Source organism: Centruroides vittatus, unplaced genomic scaffold (assembly GCF_030686945.1).
Source record: "Centruroides vittatus isolate TY-2023 unplaced genomic scaffold, ASM3068694v2 contig_250, whole genome shotgun sequence".
NCBI classification, from domain to species: Eukaryota; Metazoa; Arthropoda; class Arachnida; order Scorpiones; family Buthidae; genus Centruroides; species Centruroides vittatus.
In genome coordinates this window covers 1,037,734-1,064,499 of record NW_027121584.1, presented here as the reverse complement: position 1 = coordinate 1,064,499, position 26,766 = coordinate 1,037,734, and the positions used below count along the sequence as shown (strand labels likewise).

Below are 26,766 nucleotides of genomic sequence, written 5' to 3'. Positions count from 1 at the left end.
TTATATACAATTCAACACATTACTTCTGAATGCTAAGCACTCACACCAAAAGAATAAACTATGAGATATAATCAAATTGCTAAAATAATCTATCAACAACTTGCCAAAAGAATTCAAACTTTTTAGTAATATGGCACCTTACTACAAATACAACCCATCTCCAGTGATTGAAAACAAATCAGCAATATTATATTGGGATAAACAACTAATAACAGACAAAGCAATTGATTATAATAAACTTGACACTGTTCCTGTCAATTAAATTTCAAGGAAAAACCTATTTTATTGAAGTGTTAATACATAATACTGAAAATTTACAAAAAGTAGAACAAACAAAAATTGTCAAATATCAAATCATTGAGAAACAACGTTCAATAACTTTGGAAGCATAAGGAAGTATTAATAACAGCAACAGCTCTAATTTCAAAAACATTAACTGTGCATCTAAAGAAACTGCCATTAAGTGTTAACCTATCAGAAATGATAGCAAACCTATCAGAGCAGTTAGCAGTTAACCTAGCAGTTAACCTAGCAGTTAACCTATCAGAAGTTTGTTGCTTTGCAAACATGCCACATCACTCAGATTCCTCAATTAACAATAAGAAAACATGGGCTTTGTTTTCATTGACCTGCCAAAATTACCTGTCAAACCATGAGATGCAGACTTAATAACAATAATAATAATAATATTATTATTATAAAAACACCTACCGTTATAATTCCAGCAGTGTACTTATTAAGATAAAATCATCTTCAATCAGTTTGACCGATCATCTTTTCTCTGAAATTTCAGTAACTGAACTCGAGATATACAATTTAAAAAAAAAAAATGATTTGAATTAAAAAAGCTCTTGTTCCTTTTTTTAATTCAAACATAATGTTCCATTTTTTAAATTATATATCTCAAGTTCTTTTCTTTAAAGTTTCAATAATTGAAGATGTTCAGTCAAACTGATCAAAGACATTTTTATCTTAATAAATTTGATGCTGAAGTCACCAATGTTGATTTTTATTTGCACCATGTGCTTTATGCTGTTTAGATCAGTGGTTGATACAGTAATCTTAGCATTTTCCCATGATACCTTGTGTTTTTACTTGCAAATGATGACAAAGCTGTATTGTTAAGACCCCTGACAATAACATATTTGTCTTCTTAATCCTTTCCAGAGGTTTTGTAAGGTAGCACTACATGAAATGTGCTACCTTACAAAACCTCTGTCACAATGTTGTAAATGTCAAAAAACAAACTTTTCAGGAGATTTAAAAAACTTTCTAGTGAATGAATTCCTTCAAGTCTTGAAGGAATTCATTTCAATTTCACTATAAAATAGTAAAAAACTCAATACATTACAAATTTTCTGGAATAACAAAATGATGTAAACCTAAGTCGTAATGTCTCAAGCACCAAAAGTCACGTGACTTGCACTTTGGCACTTAAAATGTTATGGCTTGCACATAAATTCAACTTTAAAATATACCCACTTACAGCACAACTATCGACACAATATTTTTTGCAGAAGAAAACATTACATTTAGAATTAATTTCTTCAACAAAACATTTAGAGAAAAATAGCATTTACAACCTTATGGCATTACACACTTCATATGTCATCCTCCTGCAGAAACAGTGGTCTTTGATTGGTATGGAATAAATCCCCAAATCAGGAATTTGTGGAACCTTATCATTGCTTAAAAGTCTAAATGCTATAGGATTACATTTAAATGCTACGCTCAGATTGTTGTGTTTTATACTATTTATTTCCTTGTGTATCATCTAACTCAGGGAAGTGCCTTAGTGTTATATTCTTAATCACCCATGGGTCAGTTGGGACCCATGGGTGATTAAGAATATAACATTCATTTCCCAAATTGTAGAATTCTCTCTGAGTTTTGTAGAAAATGGCTAATCAGTGCGCTTCCATGTGGAGACCATTTTTGCTCATACAGCTTGCATTTCCAATACTCTGGCACTTAGCATTTTTCCTAAGTTGGCTGATGCATTTGTCATTGACCTGTTGAGATCAAATGATACTAATAATGTGTTTATCAGGAAGTATACACATCATCAGTGTCATGTCACAATGTAGAATAATGTGTTTATCAGTCAATACACACAATGTTATTCTACAGGTGCTTATTATACATGCATTTACCAATAAATACATGAAAAAACTTATAGGCAGAATTTTCAGTTTGAGTTTAAAAAATTCACCAATTTTGCATTAAATCAAATTAACATTAAATTCCTATATTAAAGTAATGGAAAAAACACATGCATTCAAGTAAAAAATTTCAAATTAACTGGATTCCACTGTATTGAAAAATCATTACACCATACAGATATTTATAGTGAAAAAATTTTTTAACATTAAAATATAGCTAAATTTCATCATTGTACTTTTTTATAAATACACATTGTAATAATAGTAATAATTATTAGTATATATGGATTATTACAAGTGTTAAATACTAATACTTGTCAAAAATTATAATTTAGACAATAACAACGATTCATTTTACATAAATTTCTTACAATACTGGTATTATAAATATCCAAATCAAAGCAGTCTAAAGATATTTTAAATAACTTGATACCATACTCCTAACAAACAATTTAAACAAAAATCTTACCTTCCAATGATCTTCTACTAATGCACGATATTTCTGGTATGCAGACAAAGCTGAAAAATTTTTAAATTAATTTTTATTCTTTATATTAATTAATTAATTTAAGTAATATTGCAATAAGTGTATATTTAATTAATGAGGATGTTACAATATACACATTTTTCAAACAGAAATAATGCTCAGATTACTAAATACAAAATGTAAGTTTAATTAAAAGACAGTATTGAATTTTATAAGACTTGCTTTACATATATTTCAAATTAGTTTTTGGTCTAATTACCAGTTAGTGCTTAGTAAGAACTCTCAAATTCAAACTAAAATAAATACATTAAAAACTAAGCAAGTTTGCATTTTTGTATCTAACATTTAGAGTAACCATACTATACTATACTATGTACAGTACGTACGTACGTAAGATGCATTCCAAATAATTATCAACACATTTTAAAATTTAAAAAATACTGTCAGTTATCTCATATACATGAAAATCATTGTTGTTTTTAATTGTGCTATTACACGAATTAAATGCTACAAAGTTTGTCTAAATTAAACTTCTTTTCCTCATTGAAAATAACTTTGGTCCATTCCTCATCCCAGGTCATAGGATTTTTGGCCCTGAATCTTGCCTCTTTTTGGTGTGATTTAAGATAAGGTCTTCTCTTCATTCTTCTGAATTTAGCTTTTCTAGATTTCAACAGTTGATTTTGAAACACAACTTTGTTTTTTTTCTTTTTGCCAATTGAAAAATTGCCAAATGAAACCATATGCCTATATTGTTGAGTAGTCACTTTTGTTTTTTGTCAAGAATTTGATTTTTCTGTTGAACTTCCTTACTGTTGCAAAAATTTGCTTATTGATGACTTAGCTTTATTTAATCTTGGAGCTATTTCACTTTGGAAAATGCTTTCAACTGCCCAGGCATCAATTTTATCTTTTTCATAATCACTTAAATCATATTTTTTACCCATAATAACAAACAACTTTCCAATGCTTCAAATGTGTCAAATATTTTCATATGATTACAGAGGAACAATATATGAAGCGTACAATGCCATAATGTTGTAAATGCCAAAAAAGAAACTTTTCAGGAGAGGTAAAAAACACTTTCTAATGAATGAATTCATTTCAAGTTTACAATAAAATAATAAAAAAAATACATTAGGTTACAAATGATTATATCAAAATGATTTAAATATAAACCGTAACATTTTAAGCACCAAAAGTCACGACTTGCACTTCAGCACTTTAAACATTACTTCTTAATATAAATTCATTTTCAAAATACAGCCACTTACAGTGCCAATATCGCCACAATATTCTTTTTGTGGCAGAAAACATTGCTTTTAGAATTCAATTCTTCAATAAAATGTATCTAGAGAAAAATGGCATTTACAATGTTATGGCACTGCACACTTCATATATATGAAAATTCAAACTGATGTGCATATATTTTCCTAGAAAGTATTTTTAACAAACAATTGATAATTTTTTGGAACAGGTTAAAATTTCTTTCTGCTAATTTTTAAAAAAAATATGGAAGATGCAACTTTGTAGCATTTCATTCGTTTAATAAACATGATTAAAAACATTTTTTAAAATCTAGTTAACGTAACTAATATGTTTTAAAATTTTTTAAAAACTTTGTTGATGATTATTTGGGATGCACCTTATATATGTCATCTGTTGCACTTATACATGAAATAGGTCATGTCATAGAAAATATAAATATTTCTGTATATGACCATTGCATATTCTACAACTGGTTGGTTGGTTGGTTGGTTGGTAAAGGTTTTTTGGCACAAGGGCCACAAAGGCCAAGCTGCACCACAACATATAGTATAAATAAATACATAAATAAATAACAAAAGTAAATAGAAAAAAATAAAAAACCAGAAAGGAACAAAAAACGAAGAACCGATAACGAAAATATATAACAATTAAAATGTATATAGCAACAAAGTGTATATGAAAATAAATAAATAAATAAACAAATCTGTTTATAAATATTTGTGACTTTTAGAAAGTTCAATAATTTATCAACATTTGGCCTCTGGCCCAAAATCTCTTTAAAACTTGCATTTCCAAAATGCTGTCTACGAATCCTCTCAGAGGCAATGCAATTGCTCAGTATGTGCTTAACACTTATGGTACAGTTGCAATACTATACAGGCTGGTCATCACCCTTCAAAAGGTATTGATGAGTCAGTCGAGTATTCTACAACTGACAAAGGCCTATCAACTGAGTTGAAAAATTTTTTTGATGCCAGTCAGTCATGATAAACGGTAACTAATAAAATTCTGAATGTTTATAAAACAATTAGAGATGATATGGTATTGAATTCTGCTAATACAATTTGAAACTGATAATTTTCCAACCAATCTAATCCTCACTTTTATCCATACTTTCAACAGGTGTTGGTAATAAATGAAACTGCTGAAAGCTCATTGGTTTAGAGAATATTAACCTTGTTCACTAATCATTTAAATTCAAATGTAAAGAAATAAACAATTACAAATCAATTTACAGATATCTTTAAGATCAGAGTCCTAGGAAATTGTAATTGTCTAGTTTGCCTAGATCTGACTACAATCCCATTTTTAAGAAAAAATTTGAACACAAACACACCTTCAATAAATCTATAACAGTATAGAAAAATTGCCAAATTTGGAGCTAAATCATTAGACCTGGCAACAATGATCATCTGTTGCCCATCTATTGCTACACATCATTTCCTATAAAAATGGAATCCTTCAAAAGTAACAAAACCATATGTCATGTTGTCAATGGTGGCAAATCATGTGCAATGAGTATCCTCTCTACACATGATTTTGCACCAATGACACCTTAAATTGGTTTTATCTTGAATTATTTTTACATCATAATATGTCATCATCATACTCAAATGTCTGTCATGAGAAAAAAAAATGTAAGGAATGTATATTGAAGAAAAAAATAACAAATCAGAATATCAGTTTGTAAAATGAACCAGTTTTCCTATGTATTGGGAACATTTCAATATGCTGACATATTGGTATTAAATCAGTAATGGCTAAATCTGTAAAACAATGTAAATGTGAATAATATTTTCAAAAAAGTACAAAGCAAAATGTCAAATACATGGCTATTAACTTAATTTTTTATATTTAAAACTGTATCAGTCTAAAATATTAAAACTTTATAATTAACACATTTTAGGTTTACCTTTTGCATATTCTTCTAAAAGTAAATTATAATGACCAAGCTGACAATAGATTTTAGGAGAAAATTCCTTTATTTCAATAGTTTCATTTCCTTTATCTCTATTTTGATCAGATATTGCTGACTGAGAATCTCCATTTTTGTCACCTGACTGTTTTTGTGTTAAAAGTAATTTTTTTTCTTTCAACTGCTGATGCTGAACAAGAGTCTTTTCTATACATTTCACAGCCTAAAAAATATGATATATTTAGGCTTTTTTATAAAGAAGAATTAAATAATACTATTGCATTAAATCAATTTGTATGGGAAAAAAAAGAATAAAATTAACGCAAAACATATCATAAAAAAATAAGTAATTTCAAATAAATTCTGCTAGTTTCGGGAATTCAACTTTTTATTAAATAAAAGAAAATTAGCAGAATTTGCTTATTTATTGACTAGTTTCCTTACCTTTTATGATAAGTAATTTTAAAATATTAAAGAAAATCTTACCTTTAATACTAGAAGTTTTTTCTTAGCATTTTCAGGAATTCCAAGTTTTAAAAATCCAAATAAACGACTAAAAAGAAAATAATAAAATTTGAGGAAAGTATTCTGATCATTTTAGTAACTATATGTTATAAATTTATTTCAAATTCTCTACTAAAATAATATTTTTATATAAGTAAAGCTATTTAATATATGTAAGTTATGTGATCTTACATGCATCCCTGGAATCACAATAAAGGGTATATGTATAAGATTGAATATCTATCTTATTCTGAATAACATAAATATTCAGACATAGAAGAAGGAAAAAGCATAAAAAATCTTTGCAAAAGAAAATGTAAAAAATATAAACATAACACAGAGCATAAATTTCACCTTAATGATATCTATAGAATATTGAACCCAGCATGATTATCATCAGACTTGTTTAATGTCCAATGCTAAACAATTGCCAGATTCCATCAAGCTATATTTATGCTACTGACTACTAATTAACTGTCAAGTAATTAGTACCGTTAATCCGGCCCAGTGTAATCTGGCAATCATTTGGCATTAATCTAAGAATCATGTTTATGAATTTGTCTAATGTAACTTCTCATAATGGAAACTAATCAAAAACAAGATCTCTAGCATTGTGTCTACAACTTTCTCAGAATAAATTGGCATCCAAACTGATCTGAAATCTAGTTATCAAAAATAATGGCTCTCTAACCACTTATTAACCAACTTTAACAGTAGAATGTCCAATCTTTAGATTTACAGTATGTTCCACAAAAGTATGTATAGCAAAACTTTGAGAAAAATAACTGTAGTGACATCTGTTTAATGTGGTTAAAATCTTTAAGTGTGCTCTATTGAGTAGTACTAATTTAACTGGTATATGAAATATTGATGATGTTTTAAACAGACATTTTCAAAATGAGCACAAATACTTAAAAGCATTACAAAGCCATGTTTTTAGTTACCCACTCAAAAGGACCAAATTATCAGTCACAGCAGCTGCAAAATCATTTAAAAAATAAAATTCTTTCATGGAGGAATGAGTGAGTCAATATAAAGAGGTTAGAAATGTGGATGACTTGCTACAGAGAGAATCAAACTGTTTGATGACAAGAAAGCAAGGCAAAGTGATCTACCAGCTTTATGAATGATGTCCAAACTTAACATTTCACAAAGACCAAGTTTTGCTTTGTAACAAGATAATAGACATGGGAATAAATACAATTAGATGTCACCTATATGAAATCCACCAATCCACTATACAGAAACTGCTTTTGTCAGAAAAGGATACTAAAAAACAATGAGCATGGACATATGAAAATAAGAGCCATGGTTGGAATAATGTACTTCATAGATGAAGCATCTTTCTGGATATGGAATCCACTTAAGAGAGTCTGGTCAACATCAAGTAACAGGGCTCTTCAGTGTACTGTCAAACATCCAATAAAAGTCCATGTTTGGGGATGGTTCTGTGAATGCAGTTTTGGGACACTACCTCTTGTTGACAACCTAAATGCAGAAAAAATGTGCAATATTTATAAAAATTGCTAGTTGAGTTTTTGGCTAAGAAGTTTTATAACAATGACATAAGTCAGTAGTTATTACAAAAGATAATGACCCAAAACGTCAGAACCACTTGTGCATGCAGTTTTGGAAGAAAAATGACAATGATAAATTGACAACATGATCCAGATGACAATCCAATCAAAAATGTGTGTCCATATATGTATAAAAAGATTCAAAAGTCTGCATACAATCTCAAGCAGCTTATGAAAAGAATTCAGCAAATATGGTACTCTACCACAAGAATATGCAGGAAATTTGATGGAAAGCATGGACAGAAGATGCCAAATAATAACTGACTACAGAGGTGACTGGACTTACTATTAAGTATGTGCAATAGTTTAAAGTCTACTTTAAACTACAAGAAGTTTTATGATAATTTATTTTTTAGATGCTACCATACACACTTCTGCAGAAAAGACTGCTCCTAGAATGATTGATAGCTAACTTTTTTCTCTTTTACAACATATTTATAACAACTTAAATTTTTTTAATACAAATTTTAAAAAGTACATAAATAAAAATATATATTTAAATCCTTTAACATACATGGTAATGTAATTTTAAATACAATCAAACCCCATTATTATATTATCTGTTTATGTAAAGTCAGCATTTATGCCAAGTTGATTTGTGGTCCTGTGTTGAATGAGGATATGTATTTCAATGTTAACCAGTTTGGTTAATACAGAATATCAGTTAATATGTAAAACAAAGTATGTTGAGATGCCACGAATTCAATAACAATTTATTGAGTCATTTAATACAAATCACACTGGGTCATGTTACTTTGGAGAAGCAGAAAGCAAAGTGGCAATGCACAAACCACATCATAACCACAAATGCATTTTTTAACTTTGACATTGAAACTCTGACAAACATTACTGTTATCATCAAAGTTGTGCAGTACCCCTACACCCTACAATATACATACCAATGATATTCACTCCAACTAAAGAAAAAATTACACTTTCTCTTATAATCAGCACTTCATATGTTGTGCAGTGGCAGATTTAACACTTGAGAGGCCCCAGGCACAATTCAATTTTGAGGCCCTCCCTCTAAATATTTTCACTACCCCTACACCCTACAATGTGCATTCGACATGCATGTTTTTTACTCTGGTAGTCACTATTGTGGGTGCCAGGAGGCGGACAGAGTCTGGGTCCTCCTTTTTTCGGCTAACAGGTCCGTTAGACCTGCCCACGTCAAGATGGCGGTTCGGATGAGTTACGCGTTACGCGAGTGGAGGAAGCGGATGGGTCCGACGATAGAGTGGCGGATGATAATATTCGAATAAAGGACATAGCCAACGGATAATAACAACAACAATTTATTTAAGCTAACGATATAATTACAGAAGAGGCGCGCGACGGTCGCCTCTTTTCAGATCCGCGGAGGGAGAGTTTACATAAATTCGGGTCATACCTCGTGATCCGGGTCGGTCCTCCTGGTCAACGTATTCCGTGGATTTCGGGTGTTTCCCTCGATATTGCGCGCGCACACAGTCAAAGTGACAGAACGTAACCGGCCCCCGTCTTCCCTCGTCGCCCTTTTATCCTCTCGGTCACGTTATTCAGTTTCGCCAACCCGCGTTTTTCGACTCTTGTTCCTCCTGATTCATATTTTCTTCGTGGGAACCAAGCAATAAAATATTTTATTATTAACGGGTTGGTTCCGGCGGGTTCGAATTTTCACACTATACTGGTGGTCCAAAAAAAGCGAGACAGGGAAATAACATTGAAAATTAACCAATATAAAATCACAACTGCCTGGCTGTATTTAAAAGGTTATTGATGTTCAAATTGTATTAATTATGAAAACTGAAACTTATTGGTACAAGAATTGTTAAGTTTCAATAGGTAAAAGTGTTAAAAACAAAAAAATTTAATAATCCATGGATATAAAAAATAATTTATTTTTAAATTTACTAGTGATTTGTATTTCAAAAATCTAGTAATCTATGAATAATAAAAATTTATTTGTAAATTATTATAATATATTTCACTATTGTTTGGTAAATAATTAAGAGTAATTTAATTTAGGAAACACTGCTAAATTATTAACTATTTTTATTATGAAAAAAATAATAATTAATTAAAATAATTTTTTTTTATTTTGAGAGCTGAATTTTGAGGCCCCAGGCGTGCCTGTTTGGAAATCCGCCACTGACTGAGCATTTAGTTAAGACACATGACTTGCACAATGGAAACTAGAAGTTAATAGGATTAGAAAATATTCAAATAAAAATTTGTAGTTTTACAAAATAGTTATTTTTAATTGTTTAATAAAGAAAATAATAAAAACAACTGAATTACAATATTAAATACTGTAATTAGTTTTTAATTTTAAATTTAAAAACAGTTTCCATTAAAATCCAAGCAAATGAGTTATTTTTAAATTTGTAAGTTTTACATGTTTTACATGTATCCACTTTCTGAATTCAATTTTGTCTAATCAATTAGGACCAAATTAAATTCAGAAATGGTATTATATCCAGTAGTTTGAATTGTCCAACTCTAACCAATGTCAAAAAATGAGCATTAATTCTTTCTTCAAGCCACTCAATAAAGTATAATGTGTATATTTGAAGTACTCCATAACTTTATTTATTTTTGATATATCAAAACAAGATAAAACCTAGCAAAATAACTGGGAGAAAATATGGTTTTTGACATTTGTAGTAAGATCATTGATTTTTTGTAAAGTTTGTTTATAGAAATCTTGTTAATAATATGAATTGCTAATTTTTAGTTTCTTCAAATTTGTATTAATGAGGTTTGACTGTATATATAATATATATACAAACACAACTATAAAATATTCGATAAAATCTTATTCTAAGCAATTATACATAGTTTACTAAAACCACCACAAAAAACCAGATAATTATTAAAGAAACACAAATTAAACCAAATTCAGGGTTCCTACTCAAATTTTTGTTTTAAATTCCATGACTTTCCCTGACCAATTTTGTACAAATTTCCTGATTCTCACATCTCTTACAATACAGCATGTTGACAAAATAAAACAGCATATGACTTACTACACATGTAAAATTTAAACATATCAATGATCGGGTAGGTAGGTCATTCTTCCTGCCTACAGCATTGATTGCACAAAGTGACAAGCTTATGTTTGTATCTCCTTCCATTCTGTACCTAGGCCCATTTCATTACACATCACCAAAAATTTTAGGAAAAATGGACTTATTCTTTCAATTAAACCACAAATAACTTTGCACAGGCTTCTCTGCAATGACAGAGATGTATTTTCCACACTAGAAAAATTGGGAGTTTATTTAGTTCCATTAAAACAGCCAGATAAAAGATACAAATATTTTTTATATAGTAGCCGCGACAAAAAATTACAAACCCGTCTTACTGATCACCAGAGCAATATCCATAATGAGAAAGTGTTGTAGAAAAGAATTGTGTCTCAAAATGGAATGAGATTTCATTACTTTTACATTGTGGTGACAAAAAAAGTTACTTTATCTGGAAGGCATTAGTTATTGAAAAAACAGAACCATTTAATAAATCTATGTTGAATCTTCTAGGAATTTGGGTATCACTTTTTAAAAATTTGAGCATTTAGCATCTATGTTATCTCCCTTTATCATTTGGTTTTATGTAATTATTTTTTTGTTTTTCATGCAGATTTATCTCTGTGTGTATGTTTATTTATATATTTATATATAAATAAATAAATAAACAAACATGCACATAGAGATAAATCTGCAAATAAATATATTTATTTATTTTTCATACTAATTTGTATCTATGTAAATGAAATACTTATGTTAGATGCAAGTTTATTTAATGTTGTATTCCAAAATATGTTTTTCATTTTAAATATGTAATATTTCTTTTTTTTAAAATTGAATTGTTCTAAATTTATATTCTTTATCTGAAAATGACACTGATAAAAATGTTGAAAGTGCTTGTGTTAATAAAGTGTTTTAATGCTGATAGACAGTAATGTTTTAGTATTTTAACAGAACATTACTAAAGATGACAAAAATTATAATAACTATAGAGCAGAAGTGGAAAAACTTTTTATTCTATGGGTATTCAAGAAAACAGTTAACCACAAAGGCCCATTGGGAAAACCATTGTAAAAGTATACGTCAGGGCATCAACTGCCCAAAAAACTTATTTAGCAATTTGACTAATTATTTGTGAAAACTGTTAGTCAAATTCAGAAAACTTTAGGTTTCTCAAAACAATTTTCAATATAAAGAATAGAATGTCAATATTTCATTGTGACCTAAAAGCCTTGTTAAACTATGCTACTATGGAAAATAAAAGCATTTATAGTTTTGTTGAGAGATGACAATACTTATCAACATAATATATTCATTTATTATATTTTGAATTAAAATAGGATATTTTGAATTTGGCATACTAGAGTGGGTTTAATTTTGTAATCTTGCTGAATTTATTAATTGAAATGTCCATATAAGATGGGAGTGATGATGTTAAATTAAAATATAGATAAAGGATGGAATCCCATGTGTATTCTGTAGCCATTCACTGCTGTTTCTACAAAACAGAAAACTTTTGCTTTAATATTTAGTTTTACAAAATGAAAATATTTTCTTTTTTTAAAAGATGGATCTGTTACAATAGAGATTTCAAAACTGAAAGAAAATCTTTATTATTAATAAAAGTAAATGATGACTAAGCTATTTACAAATTATATAATTCATTAAAAGTTTTCTGAATAATAATGAATATTGAGGTTGAAATTAATGTTGTAATAAAAAAATAAAAAGGGAGTGGAAAATAATTGAGAGGATCAGAAATATTTTAGAAAAAATAACACAAATTCAAAATTTTCAGTTTTCAGATCATAAAATTGTTTAATTATTTTTTGAAGTTATAATCTATGAGAAGCATTTTTTGAAATTATGCTGAAGTAGAAAATGCTAAGATTGGATATTTTCTACACTACACTCCTTTTTTATGATTTATAATTTTGGCCTACTCAGATGCATAAAACCAGATTTAAATTCTTGCATTTAGTGCTCTAGTACTCGTTGCATGCAGCAAAATGACATCATTTTGACACATCCTCATATGTTAGAGTTATGAGAGCAGAAGCTACTAAATGTTTTACTCTTCACAATAAAATATTAAATTTTTGTCATGTTCTTTTCAGTTATATTGGTAGACACAATGAGTGCTAGACATTTTTTTTGCTTGAACAATTACTGATCTGAATTGTCTCAATATTGGTAGGTCTGCAACTTCATAATAAATACTATAGATCAGTGTTTCTCAAACTATGAGTTGCATTAAAATTTTAATGGATTGCAAAATATTATTTTCCACAGAAACACTTGTATTAATGAAATATTTTCTAACAACTAGCAACAATAAAGACATCTGTTAAGTACTGAACATTTTTAATACCTTTTTTCCTATCTTGAGGAAACCGTGTTTTGTATTTTCTTTTCTTTTCTTTCGAAGACACAATGTAGTGACGTAAACTTAAACACTGGGCGAATTTTTCATCCTTTTTATTTGGTTGGAACGCTTTTTATTACATAACGCGTTTCAGGCCGATGCCCCTCTTCAGCCAACTAAACATTAAAAAGTAAGAGATGGCTTCTAAATCCTGGTGGTGAGAGCTTGTATACCATTAAAAGCTGGTCCGTACCTCATTCGGTAGTTTAGACGGATGTGAATAGTCCAAGGGTACGAATCTGAGATTCGTCTACCGGTGTGTTGTCTAACGCTGATCTCGTACTCCTCCACCTCAACTGCCTCATCGGCCCGAAACGCGTTATGTAATAAAAAGTGTTCCAACCGAATAAAAAGGATGAAAAATTCACCCAGTGTTTAAGTTTACGTCACTACATTGTGTCTTCGAAAGAAAAGTAAAGAAAAAAAAAACCTTTTTTCCTCTTATAATTATTATTTTCATTTAGTAATAAAATTAAGATTATAGAATGTGTTTATATGAAATTGATTTCTCTTTTCTATTTTGAATAACAACAAAACAGATATTTTATACAAGATCATAGCCATACAGCTATTTAACTTGCAATAGTTTTAAAAGTATTTCCTTGTTTAATCAAACTGTTAGGTTTATTGTCATATAACAATAAATTATAAAAAAATAAATAATTGATGAATTTTGGCACAAACAGACTAATAAAGAATTTTTTTCATGTACATACAAAATGAAATTGACAAAATCATCTTAAAATAGTATTAACACACTTCACACCAACATAAAATAAAGAATAATTAACACATTTGTGTTGCTGCATTATTAACAGTTATTTGAAATGTTTCACATATAAACACAAGTATTTTCAACAACTTACTGTTGTCATCTTCAGGAGAAATCAAATACTGTGATTTTCGAACAAATTACCTTTTTTAACGGACTATTTAAATTACGTAAAACACATGCGTGGAATTCATTAAACATATTAAAATGCAATAAATATTATGGATGTAAAAACAAGCTGATATAACATGCTACTCTAATATAAAATAAAGATAGAGGTGCCGTATTTGTAAAATCATCTTACAATTTAAAAAGTACATTCTAAAAAGGATTTCATTAAGGATTTCATTACTTTGAAAAATATTAAAGTTTATAAAAAAAACTTTAATATTTTTCAAAGTAAAATAGACTTCTGAATAATTTTGAAACAAACTGTTTTATTTACAATTGTCAGTCTTATATTTTTTAATATTTATATTTATATCTTAATGCGTCCCTAGCTGGCATTGTAATGGCTGTCAATGGTCATAGCGTAAGCTTATATATACTGGAAGGGAAGATCGGACCAGAGGTCCAGGTAGCATAATTGGCATCGCATCTGCACGGTGAGCAGAAGTTGTGGGTTCAAGTCCCACTTTGGGCTGATTCTTTTCTTCCAGTTAGGCCTAAAATTTATTTAAATTATTTAATTTAAATTCTAATTATTAAATTTAGCAAGAGATGGCACCTAACACCTAACTCTAGTTCCAAATTATCTTAAATTATTAATATTGCTATAGCCATTTTCTAGCCTGATAATTCGGCATTGGTTGGAGTATTTATATTTCAATAATATAATATATATTGGAATTGAAGTAAGTTATTTGTTACAAATCTAAATTGACCCAAACCACTTAATAGAAATGTACTAGATGTTACATTTCACACACAAAAGTTGTTATCAATGATGCATAGTTTTATTTCATTATATAATATAAAGTGACTCCAGTTTACCAGGTTTTTTAAAAATTTTATATTATAAACATTTCAATCGCATAACCATGAAAACAAATATACTAGGTTGTATGAACAGAAAGTTAGAAAAATACTGCAATAGATAACTATATCTATAGTATTTATGAGAAATTATTTTATTGTGACACTGTCACAATACAGGCTGCAATTTTTAATCATATTCTTAATTTATTCAATTTAAAATGTTCTCCACTCACATTAGTTGTGTCTTGTTCCTGTACATCATACTTTTCCTGTTAGCAAGTCATGTCAGTCATCTAACTCCTTTCAGAGGAAAATTTCTGAATTGAAATAACATGACTTCCAGTTTTCATTGGAAGTTTGTATATAGTTAATCAGGGCCTCCTGCCCCTAACCTTTCCATATCTGGTCTCAACTTTTCATCTAACTTTGTTCTAGAGTTTGAGGAAGGATAGACAGCAAACAGATGACAGTGGGAATTTATAAATCTACAATTTTTTTAAATTGCAGCCCAACTAGCAAAACACTGATCATGTGAAATAACATAATTTGCATCTTTCTGATAAGAGGACCATGTTCAGCTTACAAAAAATGAGAGAGAATGGTTAACACACAGCTTACCAGCAGGTGAGCATTTCAATTTCCACCAGAAAATGTCACTTCAAGCCTGATGAAAAACTACGAGAGAGCCTTTTGCACTTCAAGGGACATAGACACAATTTTTTTGTCAAATGAATACTTTTATTTGCAAAAATAATTTGATTAGTGTCAAGTGGAGCCTTGTGCATGCGCACATGCATGTGCCTGCAGTGCTGTAATTGCATTTTTACTTGCTCTGTGCAAGATATATTTTTGATTCCTCTTTTTTGAGAAAAATAAACATCAAAATATGATATAAATTAATATACAACTCTTATAACTAGATGGAAAAACAAACAAAACAAAAAATCTGGTTCTCATGATAACTGATTAAGACAGTTGAAAACGTTAGTTTAATAGTTAAAATACTTTCTGCTGCTGGATATTTTGATTTTTCAAATATAATTTACAAACAGTCAAAACAAACACCGTGGAAAAAAAAAAATCAAAGAGAAAGAAAGAGTTACTGCTTTATTTTGTGTAAGTGCTGAAGGAGAAAAAAAGAAGACCACTAGTTAACAAACTTCTAAAAATCCTAGATATTTCAAAAAATTTAAATTTGAAAAATTTACTAATGAGTTATGCTGCTCGGTCCAATTTGTACATGTATTTGAAAAGTTTTCAAGACTGGATGGAAAAAAGAACTTTTGAAATCTGGATTAAAAAAAAAATGCCACCAATCCAAATACCTCTAGCTTCTTGCAGCCACTAGATGCAAAAAGCAATTCATAGTGTGAAATGCAGCTACAGATAAATGCTACTTATGCATATTGTAGTGTCTGTTAATGCAACCAATTGAATACTAAAAATTAATCCAAAAGATGGTTGTCTCTATGCTGAGATCAAGCATGGAGAGAACCCAGCCCAAATACCATTAAATGCTGCTGGGTAAAATCAAAGTGCCTTGCCCCTGCTATTAATGTCGCTAATATCTGCAACTAAAGAACCAAAAAATGTAACTAACACAACTGACAATTGACAAAAACAATTTTCACTTCATGCTGGGAATATTATATGAGAGAGAAATCATACCAAACCAATGTTAAAAAATATGTATTTATTAAAAATTGCAAGTACTTTCAAAGACATACAGCCTTCATCATCAGGCAAAAATCAAACAAATTTTAAACATAAGAATAGAACATAAATGAAACGGTTTTTTTTTTAAAAATTCAGTAAAGATTGGAATATCAAATAATCAATAAAAATTAGAACAGTCTAATAAAAATGAAATTCATGTGGAATTATCAACAAAAATACAAATCCAGAAGTGTATGGATCTTTAGAGCATCTACAATGTGAATTGTTTAAATAATACTATCCATAAATGTGGAATATTGATGGTAGGGGTATTCAGGGTGAAAATGACATGATATAAAGATTTTCCCATAAAAATAATGTTCTTTTGTCATAGCACCAACTGAGTAAACTAGTATTAGCCTAAAGGAGCACGTAGCCATGTTATAATATAAACTTTTTGAAAGCTCAATTGTGAGTTTATTATTGGCAATATCCTCTTGATTAGGGTTTTCTCATTTCCTGATTCTTTGCTTGTCCTGGGATTTCGACAAAAAGTGATCTGTTTCCCAGGATAAAATTAATTATTTTTAAGATATAAAATAAATCTTGAAATCAAATGATATAATTATTTTTCACTTTTTAAGTAATTAATATTGTCCTGCAACCTCCAAAATAATAATAATAATAATAATAATAATAATAAGTTTCTCTATAACTTCAAAAAACGAACCTGTTACCGGTGTAAATCTTCTTATGAGCGTCTGGCTAACGTTTTCGAACCTAAAACAGTTCTTCTTCAGGCGAAGATGGAATAATTTAAAAGATAGAATAGAACGTTTCAAATCGAACCGCTTCGTCCAATTCCGTCATGGCTGACATGCGCTGTAGTGTCGGGGTGTTGGTCATCTACACCATGGCGACACTACATGGAGATGATACTGTAGTGTTGGGTGTTGGTTATCTTCCGTCATGGCGACACTACAGCGCATGTCAGCCATGACGGAATTGGACAAAGCGGTTCGATTTGAAACGTTCTATTCTATCTTTTAAATTATTCCATCTTCGCCTGAAGAAGAACTGTTTTAGGTTCGAAAACGTTAGTCAGACGCTCATAAGAAGATTTACACCGGTAACAGGTTCGTTTTTTGAAGTTATAGTTATAATACCCGGTGTCGGTAAGGAGCAGAGAAGTACAATAAGTTTCTCATTGAGACACAGCAAAATGTTTTGCAGACATAATGGGTATACTGTAAAACACAACATATAAGATGATATATATAAAAAAAAAGTCTCAAGATCATTAACATATCGGTAGAGAATCCTGAATTCAACTCTAGCCATTTTCCCCCAAACTTCCACTTCACTCACATCAGCCATTGTATGTGCAAAATATTGTATGTCAAAACATCATAAGTCAAGGAGGATCTGTATATTCATCAAATGATGAAATTATTTAAAATGGTTTATGACACTGGCTCAACTTCATCTGATGTTGACATTCAAGATATGACAATGATGAAGAAACAAATATAGAAGGTAATATTTTAACACGTTGACTGCCACGTGACTTTTTAGGATTCTGTTGTAAAACGCCAACTTAATTTAATTATATTATATTATTAAAAACTCTAATCAGAGTATATAGTAATAATCAAATAGCATATAAAATGTGTTTTTCTTAAAATAAAGGTATTACGAATTATCTCGTAGTTGGCTTATGTAACAGAAAGCTCTTCGCTAAAGCCAAACTACGAGTTAATTCGTGCACAGACACGATTCGTCCTGTCACTTCGCTACAGCCAATCGGAGATGTGCGTCTAAATTCATTAGTAATAAATCGGATATAGAGGCGAGCACATCACATTTACGTCTTTTTTGAGAGTGTTATTTTTTATTTATTTTTATAATCAAATTATAAATATCCCAAAATGGATAAGAAAAGACCACTGACTAAAAAACAACTTGAGTACTACACTAATCTAAGTGATTCAGAATCTGACAAAATTTTTGGTGAGGATGGGGGAGTTTATTTGGCAGCGAAATGGTCCTGTTACTGTATGTAAATGGAAAGACAAACGAGAAGTCCTTACCATTTCAAACATGCACGTTGTTGAAATGGTAGAGGTGTTCAATCGCAATGGAAAATGTTCGATGAAACCGAATATAATTCGAGATTATAATCATGGAACGTCTGGCATTGACGATCAGATCAAATGCTATCGTACTACACAGCTCTAAGAAAGACTATTAGATGGCTCAAAAAGGTTGCATTACATATTATAGAAATATATATACATAATGCGCACAAACTCTTTCAAAAAGCAACTTCTTCTAAAATAAAACTTATGCTTCTCTATAAGCTAACTTATGCTTCTCTTTTTCTCTAAAATAAAACTTATGCTTCTCATTATGACGAATGCTTCTCTAAACTAAAAGTTTAGAGAAGCATTCGTCAAAGCGTTGATTGGAGAAGAGATTCAACCAGTTTCAAAAAAAATTAAATTGCAGAAGCTTCACTATTTACAGAGTATCCCATCTACTCAGAAAAAACAACATCCGACAAAGCCATGTCGAATTTGTACCAAAGCTAAAAAACGCCGAGAAACGCGTTATTTCTGTCCAATCTGTCTTGAGAAGCCAGCCCTTTGCGTAGAAGATTGTTTTAAAAATTATCACAAACAATAAAAATATCGTTTTGCTTTTGATTTTGAATAAACATTTTATAATATTTTCTGTTCGTTTAAATTTATATTTCTGTTTTATAAATTATCACAAACAATAAAAATATTGTTTTGCTTTCGATTTTGAATAAACTTTTTATGATTATATTTTCTGTTCATTAATTAATAAATGTTCTGTTCATGTAAGCCAAACTTGATTTTTTGTTCTTGCCCCTGAAGCTATCTATTCATATTTACACTGATATACTACGAATTACATCGTAGCTGCACAAATATGGCAAGGAAACAAACTACGATATAACTCGTAGGTGGCGTCCTAGGCAGAAACGGTAACTACGAGTCATCTCGTAGATGGCAGTCAACGTGTTAACAATATCTGATGAAACTCTGGCCAACTTAAAAAAAGTTAAAGTTTTCTTCCACATAAGAGGAGTTAATTATTCTGACATGCTAACCAAAAATTGTTACTCAAGAATACTCAGTACTGCAAAAATCAACAGCAGAAAAAAAATATTTTTATTAGTATACATTTTTGTTTTGTTTTCCATGATTTAAATTTTGATGAAATCATATAATACATGTATATGTACTGGTCCAATACTGTATTGAAGCAAACTATATATATGTATGTAATTTTTTTACTGCATTAAAGAGAATCTATATTTTATAACAACCCAGATTATAGTGTAATATGTATTTCTTCTTTTTATTGTAAAATTTAAAAAAGAAAAGTTTAATCTAGCTATTCCAGTTAACATGTAATACAGTAATAAGTTTTAAAAGAAAGTATTGAAGTATACATTATTTGTTGTAGTATCTGAGTAGAATTTTGTCACCATTTCTTTGTCACTCAATTTTTGTGGTATTAAGTGGGTGATGAAAACATGGTACCACTATTTAAAATCTTATTATCAGTGAATAAATATATTTCAAAAAAGTTATGTACAAAACAGTAGAATATGATCAGCACATAATCCACACTGTTTACAACAAACCACTCTTCACAGGCAAAAAGTTGGTATGTGGATGGCAATATCAAGAAAGAGGATCTTTGGACCCATATTCTTTTATGATGGCAACACCAATGATCATTACTATAATGATACTCTGTATCCACTTAACAATGAACTTATCAAGAACAAAATAAATAATGCATGGTTTCAGAAACATAGCGCCATAGCATATACTGCTGGACAATCAATGGCTTTCCTTTTAGAGATCTTTGGTGACTGTATAATTTCTAAAGACTTGTGGCTCCCAGATCATCTGATCTGAGTCTGCCAGACTACCTTTGGGGAGCTAAGAAAGTCAAGGCATATAAAGACAACCAATATTCCAATAAAGAACTGAAAGCTGCAATCACAGTATAAATTAGATGCATAACAAGTGAAGATTAAAAAAGTGCCTGATTGCGATTAAATGAGTACAGACATGCTTGAATGCTCATGAAGGTCATTTTTAACATCTTTTGTAATTGGGAAGTGACATATACAGTACACACAGCATATAAAATAAAATATATTACATTGTCAATAGGTGTAAAGTTACTTTTCAAATATCCTGTATAAATAATGCTCTATTAGACAACTAGACATTCTATTTTGGAATTGCAATTTGACTTGATGAAGATTTGGCATGAAATCAAAAAAATTAGTCTGTTGATATTAAATTTTCAACTGGTGTTAAAAAAAAGTTGCGTGATGTATATGAGAATTACCCAGTTGCATGGATTGATAAAATGGTATATCTTAATTTTGTAATTAATTTTGATGGTCAGTCTTAAAAAAAGCCCATTAATGTATTACAAAATAAAGAATATTTTAATTACCCCATAAATAATTGTCTGTCTCACTTAGGCATTTATCTCACTGATATGAGGAAAAAGAATTATTTTTCTTATAAAATTGCTTTAGCTGTTTCCAGAACCATTTTCCAACTGTCATTTGTCTGAAGTGAATTGCAGCCTTGTAAAGAGCTTACTTCAGTTTCTCAAAAATGATAAAGTTGTAAGGAGAGAGGTAAGTACTGTAAGCAGGATAGTTGAACATTTCCCAGTGTACTTGGGTCAATGTGCTGTTAATTAGATTGGTGGTATGAGGGAGAGCATTATCATGGAGATGATATCTTTGGAAAACAAGCTTAATTGCATGTTGTAGAGAGCTTAGTTTCTTGGTACCACAATAAATTGATTGTCTCTCCTTTATCCAAGGAGGGACAGTCAATGTATAAGGAGCAACCCATTTTGATCAAAGAATATAGTCAGCATTATCTTTCCCATACTGTTTTGAATGGTCTTGGATTTCTTGAAGGAGAAGATTTTGGATGTTTCCATTGACAATTCTGATAGTTGACATTCAGGCTCAAAATGATGGCACTAAGTTTCATCACCAGCCACAATTTGAAAGAGAAACTTGTCTCCTAACATATTGTTCTGATTAGTATTCAGGTGATAAGGAATCCATTGCATATAGTTCTTCTTTAGTAAAGATGGTCCATGATGATATTGTGAACAGAACCATAATTAAACTTTCACTAAACAAGAGAGTTCATCCTGTATGATGCACCTGTTATGGCAAATGAGCTCAACTATCTTTTGGAAGATTTATTGAAAGTCATGGATTTTGGATGACCCATCTAAGCATTATCTGCCAACAAAGTGTGTCCCTTTTCAAAAATTCCTACTCAAGTTTGTGATGATTGTCAGTGATCTGCTATTCTCAATAAAATGAATTTTGGACGTTCTCAATCTTTTGCAGTTTTTGATTGAAAAAGAACTGGGACTATCCAAGTACAAAATAACTCTAATTAATGTTCTTCATTTGTCAAGTCCATTGTTTTGTTTGGACAAAAATATTATTAATATATCAGATGTTTGTAGTCTCTTCTTCACCAGTGATAAACATCATGTTCAAGAATGTTCTTTCACATTCTTGATAGAAAAAAAAAAAAAACGGCTTAAAATGGGACTCTGACAACTCTGGGATCACGCAGTAAGCAAGAGGTGTGTTTGAGTCCAATTTTGGGCTGAATGTTCGTCCTTCATAGACAGGCCATCTCAGTGCATTGCACAATGTTGTCTGATCTTACATGATTGAGCCATATCACATTTAACAGTTATTTTCTGACTGACCCTCATATATAATCCAAGAAATGTCATTTTAATAATGCTAGAGCACTAAAACAGGCTTCAACATTTCACATTTACAAAGTTATTATATTGGAAATTATTTTCACACTATTTTGTTAACAGTGCACTCAAAAGAATGACTATTGTATGGAAGTAATTGTGACACAAAATCAATTTATCAATCAATTAATAATAAAAAACATGACAATTTTCAATATTTATGGAGATAATCCTTTTGCCTTTGGGTGGTACCATTATTTGGATGAAATTATCTGATATTTAGTTTAACCTCTCAAATGGGTCCCAGACAATTCATTTTAAAACCAAATGGTTGGCAACCTATGACAAAAAGTTTAGTTTTATTGGTCTTGTGAGAATAGGAGGCAAAATGCCAGAGTCATTAAAGCAAAAGAAGAGTGCACATAACATCCAAGCATTTTTAATTTAAGAATCCCATGTAGCCAATGAACATAGTTATTACAGTACTTAATGTCGGTTGCATCAATTTTAACTATTACATAGCCAATTATACAGTTCTTAGCATCTTATAAATAAAGGAAGCAAGCAGGCTCACTAGAAAAAATATGGATAGGATGCTTTCTAAGCAAAAGAGACCTCAATTTTCTTTATTAAGTGAATATAAAAATATTCTAATTATTCTTTATTATAGCAGTGCAATTACACTGCACGTACACTGATATACTGAATAAACCAATTGCTAAGCAAAACTATTATTATAAAAGGTTAAAACTAAAATAAGGTTGTATAAAAACTAAAATCTAAAAAAAAAACATTAAAATTTTATGAAATATTTTAAAAATTCCTGGCAATGATTAGTTAATGATTAATTGTACAATGATATGATTATACAATCTTGATTAATCATTCATTGTTAATCAGCTAATCTGATAATCTTCCTAATATAATAAACCTATAATTTATTATTTATAAATTTAAAAAAAAAATTTTAATTTGACAATTAGTGTCTATTGAACTTGTTTCTAACAGCAATAATTGAATATGTTAATAATGCATAAAAATACAGAAAACTTAAAGATGATAATAATTATAAATAAAATCAAGTAATGATATCACTTATTCTTTATCATAATCTATAGTACAAATTCTTTGGAGTTTATTTTCATGTTCAAAAGTTTATAAACTATAAGAAGGAAGATAATGTTCTCATTATCTTTTATTTCTGTAATCAAATTCTGAAAAATGAATAATTACATTTTTATAATTCCAGATAATGTAATAAAAACAAAGACACGCCTAAACCCAATACCAAGTTAACTCAAAATAATACTTTTACCAACCAATGTTTTCATTTGTTTGTAACAGGCATCTTCAGGTACAGTACAATACATATAATGTAGAACTAAATAAACAAATTAAAATCAAATATTTAAATGTACCTGAAGACGACTGTTACAAACAGATGAAAACATTAGTAAAAGTACTATTTTGAGTTAATTTGTGTTGATTTTAGATGTGTGTGTCCTTATTTTTATGTGACATATTCCAGTTTTAGAGTGTAATTAAGTACTATAATGTAAAAAAGGAACAAAGATTGGTTTTTTAATTGGATTTTTACTCAAAGGAAAAACGAGGATAATAATTACTAAAATATGACTAGTAGCATAAATATAAACAGAAATAAATCCCCTAAAAAGTATTTATAACAATAAACCAAAACAAAATATACTGTATAATTAATCATTGTTGTGTAATACTATATAAACTTTAATATAAAAAAAACAGATCATCACATTAATGGAGCTTAAATTTCAAATTTTATATTAAAGTAATAGGTGACTTCTGGAAAGAATGACTTAAATAAAACTTCAACAGCTTGTTAAAGGCAAAACATAATATTTTCTCATAGAAGCTAGCATTAAGTGTTTCTTGTATTAGATTACAGTAGACTCTTCCACATCCGGCCCTCTCCTATCCAGACTGATCAAAGGCAATCAAAAATTTTTGAAAACATTATACTCTACTCTGAATCTTACCTTTCCATACTGCAGTGTATACATTTTTAATTTTTTCTTTTAATTAAAATTGCATCAAAGTTCATAGATGCACACAATGCATCAACCACTGCCGATAATGACGAGGCATTGGCAGAATGTAGCAACTCATCGGTGAACAAAACAAACAACTTTAACAGAATACTTTCAAAATTAATAAGTGTCAGAGTCAAAATAAATATTTTTTATGCATACAGTAGGCATATATGTTAGTCTTATTTAAAAGTTATTACTCTCCCTTATCCAGATTTTTTTAATATCTGGATTGCTCCTGTCCACATAGCTTCATATATGGAAGAATCTGCTGTATATCAATGTGCTTTTAAATACATATATAATGCATTAATCATATTAGTACTGTATACCATAATTCATGAATTCAAAAGATTATTAAACATTTTTGTGTTTACCTACTATTATGCAATTTATTTTACTTATAAATTAACTTTGATGTGTTGATGAGAGAACTCATTAAATTTCAATTAATAATTTAAATTCCATAAAGCTGTATTAGCTGTTAATTTAAATTCTATAATATATACCCGTTATAAAGATGGTATTTATTTACATTATCTTATGGTACGAATATCTTTGTCATCTATAACACAAGATAGTTTTTTTAAATAAAAAGAGTGCATACTTATCAGCCAAGCATAACGTATATTCATTATGACAGAACTGAAGTTAAAAAAATATATATATTAAATTATTTTAATGAAGGTATTTAAATTAAACAAGTAATTTGCAAGCAGAAAGATTTACATAAAAAGAAATCTAATAAAACAGCATCACAGCACATCCATTTTCATACCTTACATGGAAAAATTAAAAAAAGAATCATTATAAAAGTCAAATACAAAAGTTATATGCTACAAGACAATGTTTATATAAATAATCTTGAGTAAACTTAGTTCTAATTACTTTATCCTCTTGTGAAAAATTCATATAAGCTATCTATTATATTGTCATTTTATCTTATCAAGTAATACATAACAATTACAAATTTTCTATATTAAAACAGTTTCCATAAGCATTAATATGATTCTAATAATTAAATATCATTTGGAGAAAAACACGCCTTTAATTTTTCTTTATATGTAAACAATGTAGTTTATCAAATGAAGTGGAAAAATCATTCATTTACTAATCAAGAAGTTTTAAAATTTTTTTAAATGATTTCTCTTTATATTAAACGTGTAACAACGTAATAGCAATTAACAATGAAATGTAAGAGAATTTTTGAAATGATAATCGATCATATAGACGAAACACAGACTGTATTCCTAATTATAGAATGTCATTGAAAGTTTGAAAGGTAACTTATCAGTTGCACTGCTGACATTGATAATTACTTACAACATAATACAAAGTTATGTTTAACGAATGAGAAAAATGAATATAAGAACGTATGAATCGACATAACAGTTAGTTAAGCCTAATGACGACGGGACTTACCTATCAAATTCAGCTAGAATCGACAATTCTTGCGTTGTTAATGTGTTGTTGGCGTTGTCTTCTAAGTCTGCAATCATCCTTGTAATTCATTACTGTAATGGATGAAGAACAAATAATTTTCCTTTTGTTTATGAACAATTTACACTTGAACTCAATTTCTAAACTTCTCTATCCGACGACGAATGACTCAGTTATCACTGTACAATTTTCTCTAACAATTGTGTTGTGCTTAACCGACAGACTTCCGCTTCGTAATACTCGGAAATTTTTCTAACCAAACTATAATTTGATGTGTTCAATGCATACAGACATCGTCTGTTTAAAATACTTGTACTTGCGTATATATCGATATAAATATATATATATATATACATATATATATATATGTATATATAAATTTATTTATTTATTTATTTTTTAGTAATAAAATTTAATATTTAATAAATTTTTATTTCGTTATTTTAAATTTTTATAAATAAAAATATCTAACATATAATATACTTACGTTTTTATTTGTATCACTTATAAGTAACCTTTAAATACCAGAAACTGGCAACACTGTAATTTCATGTAGATGTCTCGTGACATGTGTGTGATACGTCTCTGTATAGAAAAGATTGTCTTTAATCAAAATAAAGAGAAATGGTAGTTTTGTCTTATTTTTGTACGCCCAAAACTATGAACTTTGAATCAGTCTATTTTGAGTTTGGAATT

At 29.3% G+C, this 26,766-nt stretch overlaps 1 protein-coding gene across 1 annotated transcript in view; it reads right to left on the bottom strand.

The window, feature by feature from the left end:
• Window positions 1–26,402, bottom strand: part of Utx (Utx histone demethylase) — a 154,512-nt gene extending 128,110 nt beyond the window's left edge. Inside the window, exons 1-4 of the mRNA XM_067265876.1 lie at window positions 26,053–26,402; window positions 6,320–6,386; window positions 5,831–6,056; window positions 2,632–2,681 (exon numbers count right to left, since the gene is read on the bottom strand). Coding sequence (XP_067121977.1) covers window positions 2,632–2,681; window positions 5,831–6,056; window positions 6,320–6,386; window positions 26,053–26,129 — 420 coding nt within the window. The 5' untranslated portion in view covers window positions 26,130–26,402. The remainder of the gene's footprint in view (window positions 1–2,631; window positions 2,682–5,830; window positions 6,057–6,319; window positions 6,387–26,052) is intronic.
• Between the last annotated feature and the right edge of the window lie 364 nt (window positions 26,403–26,766).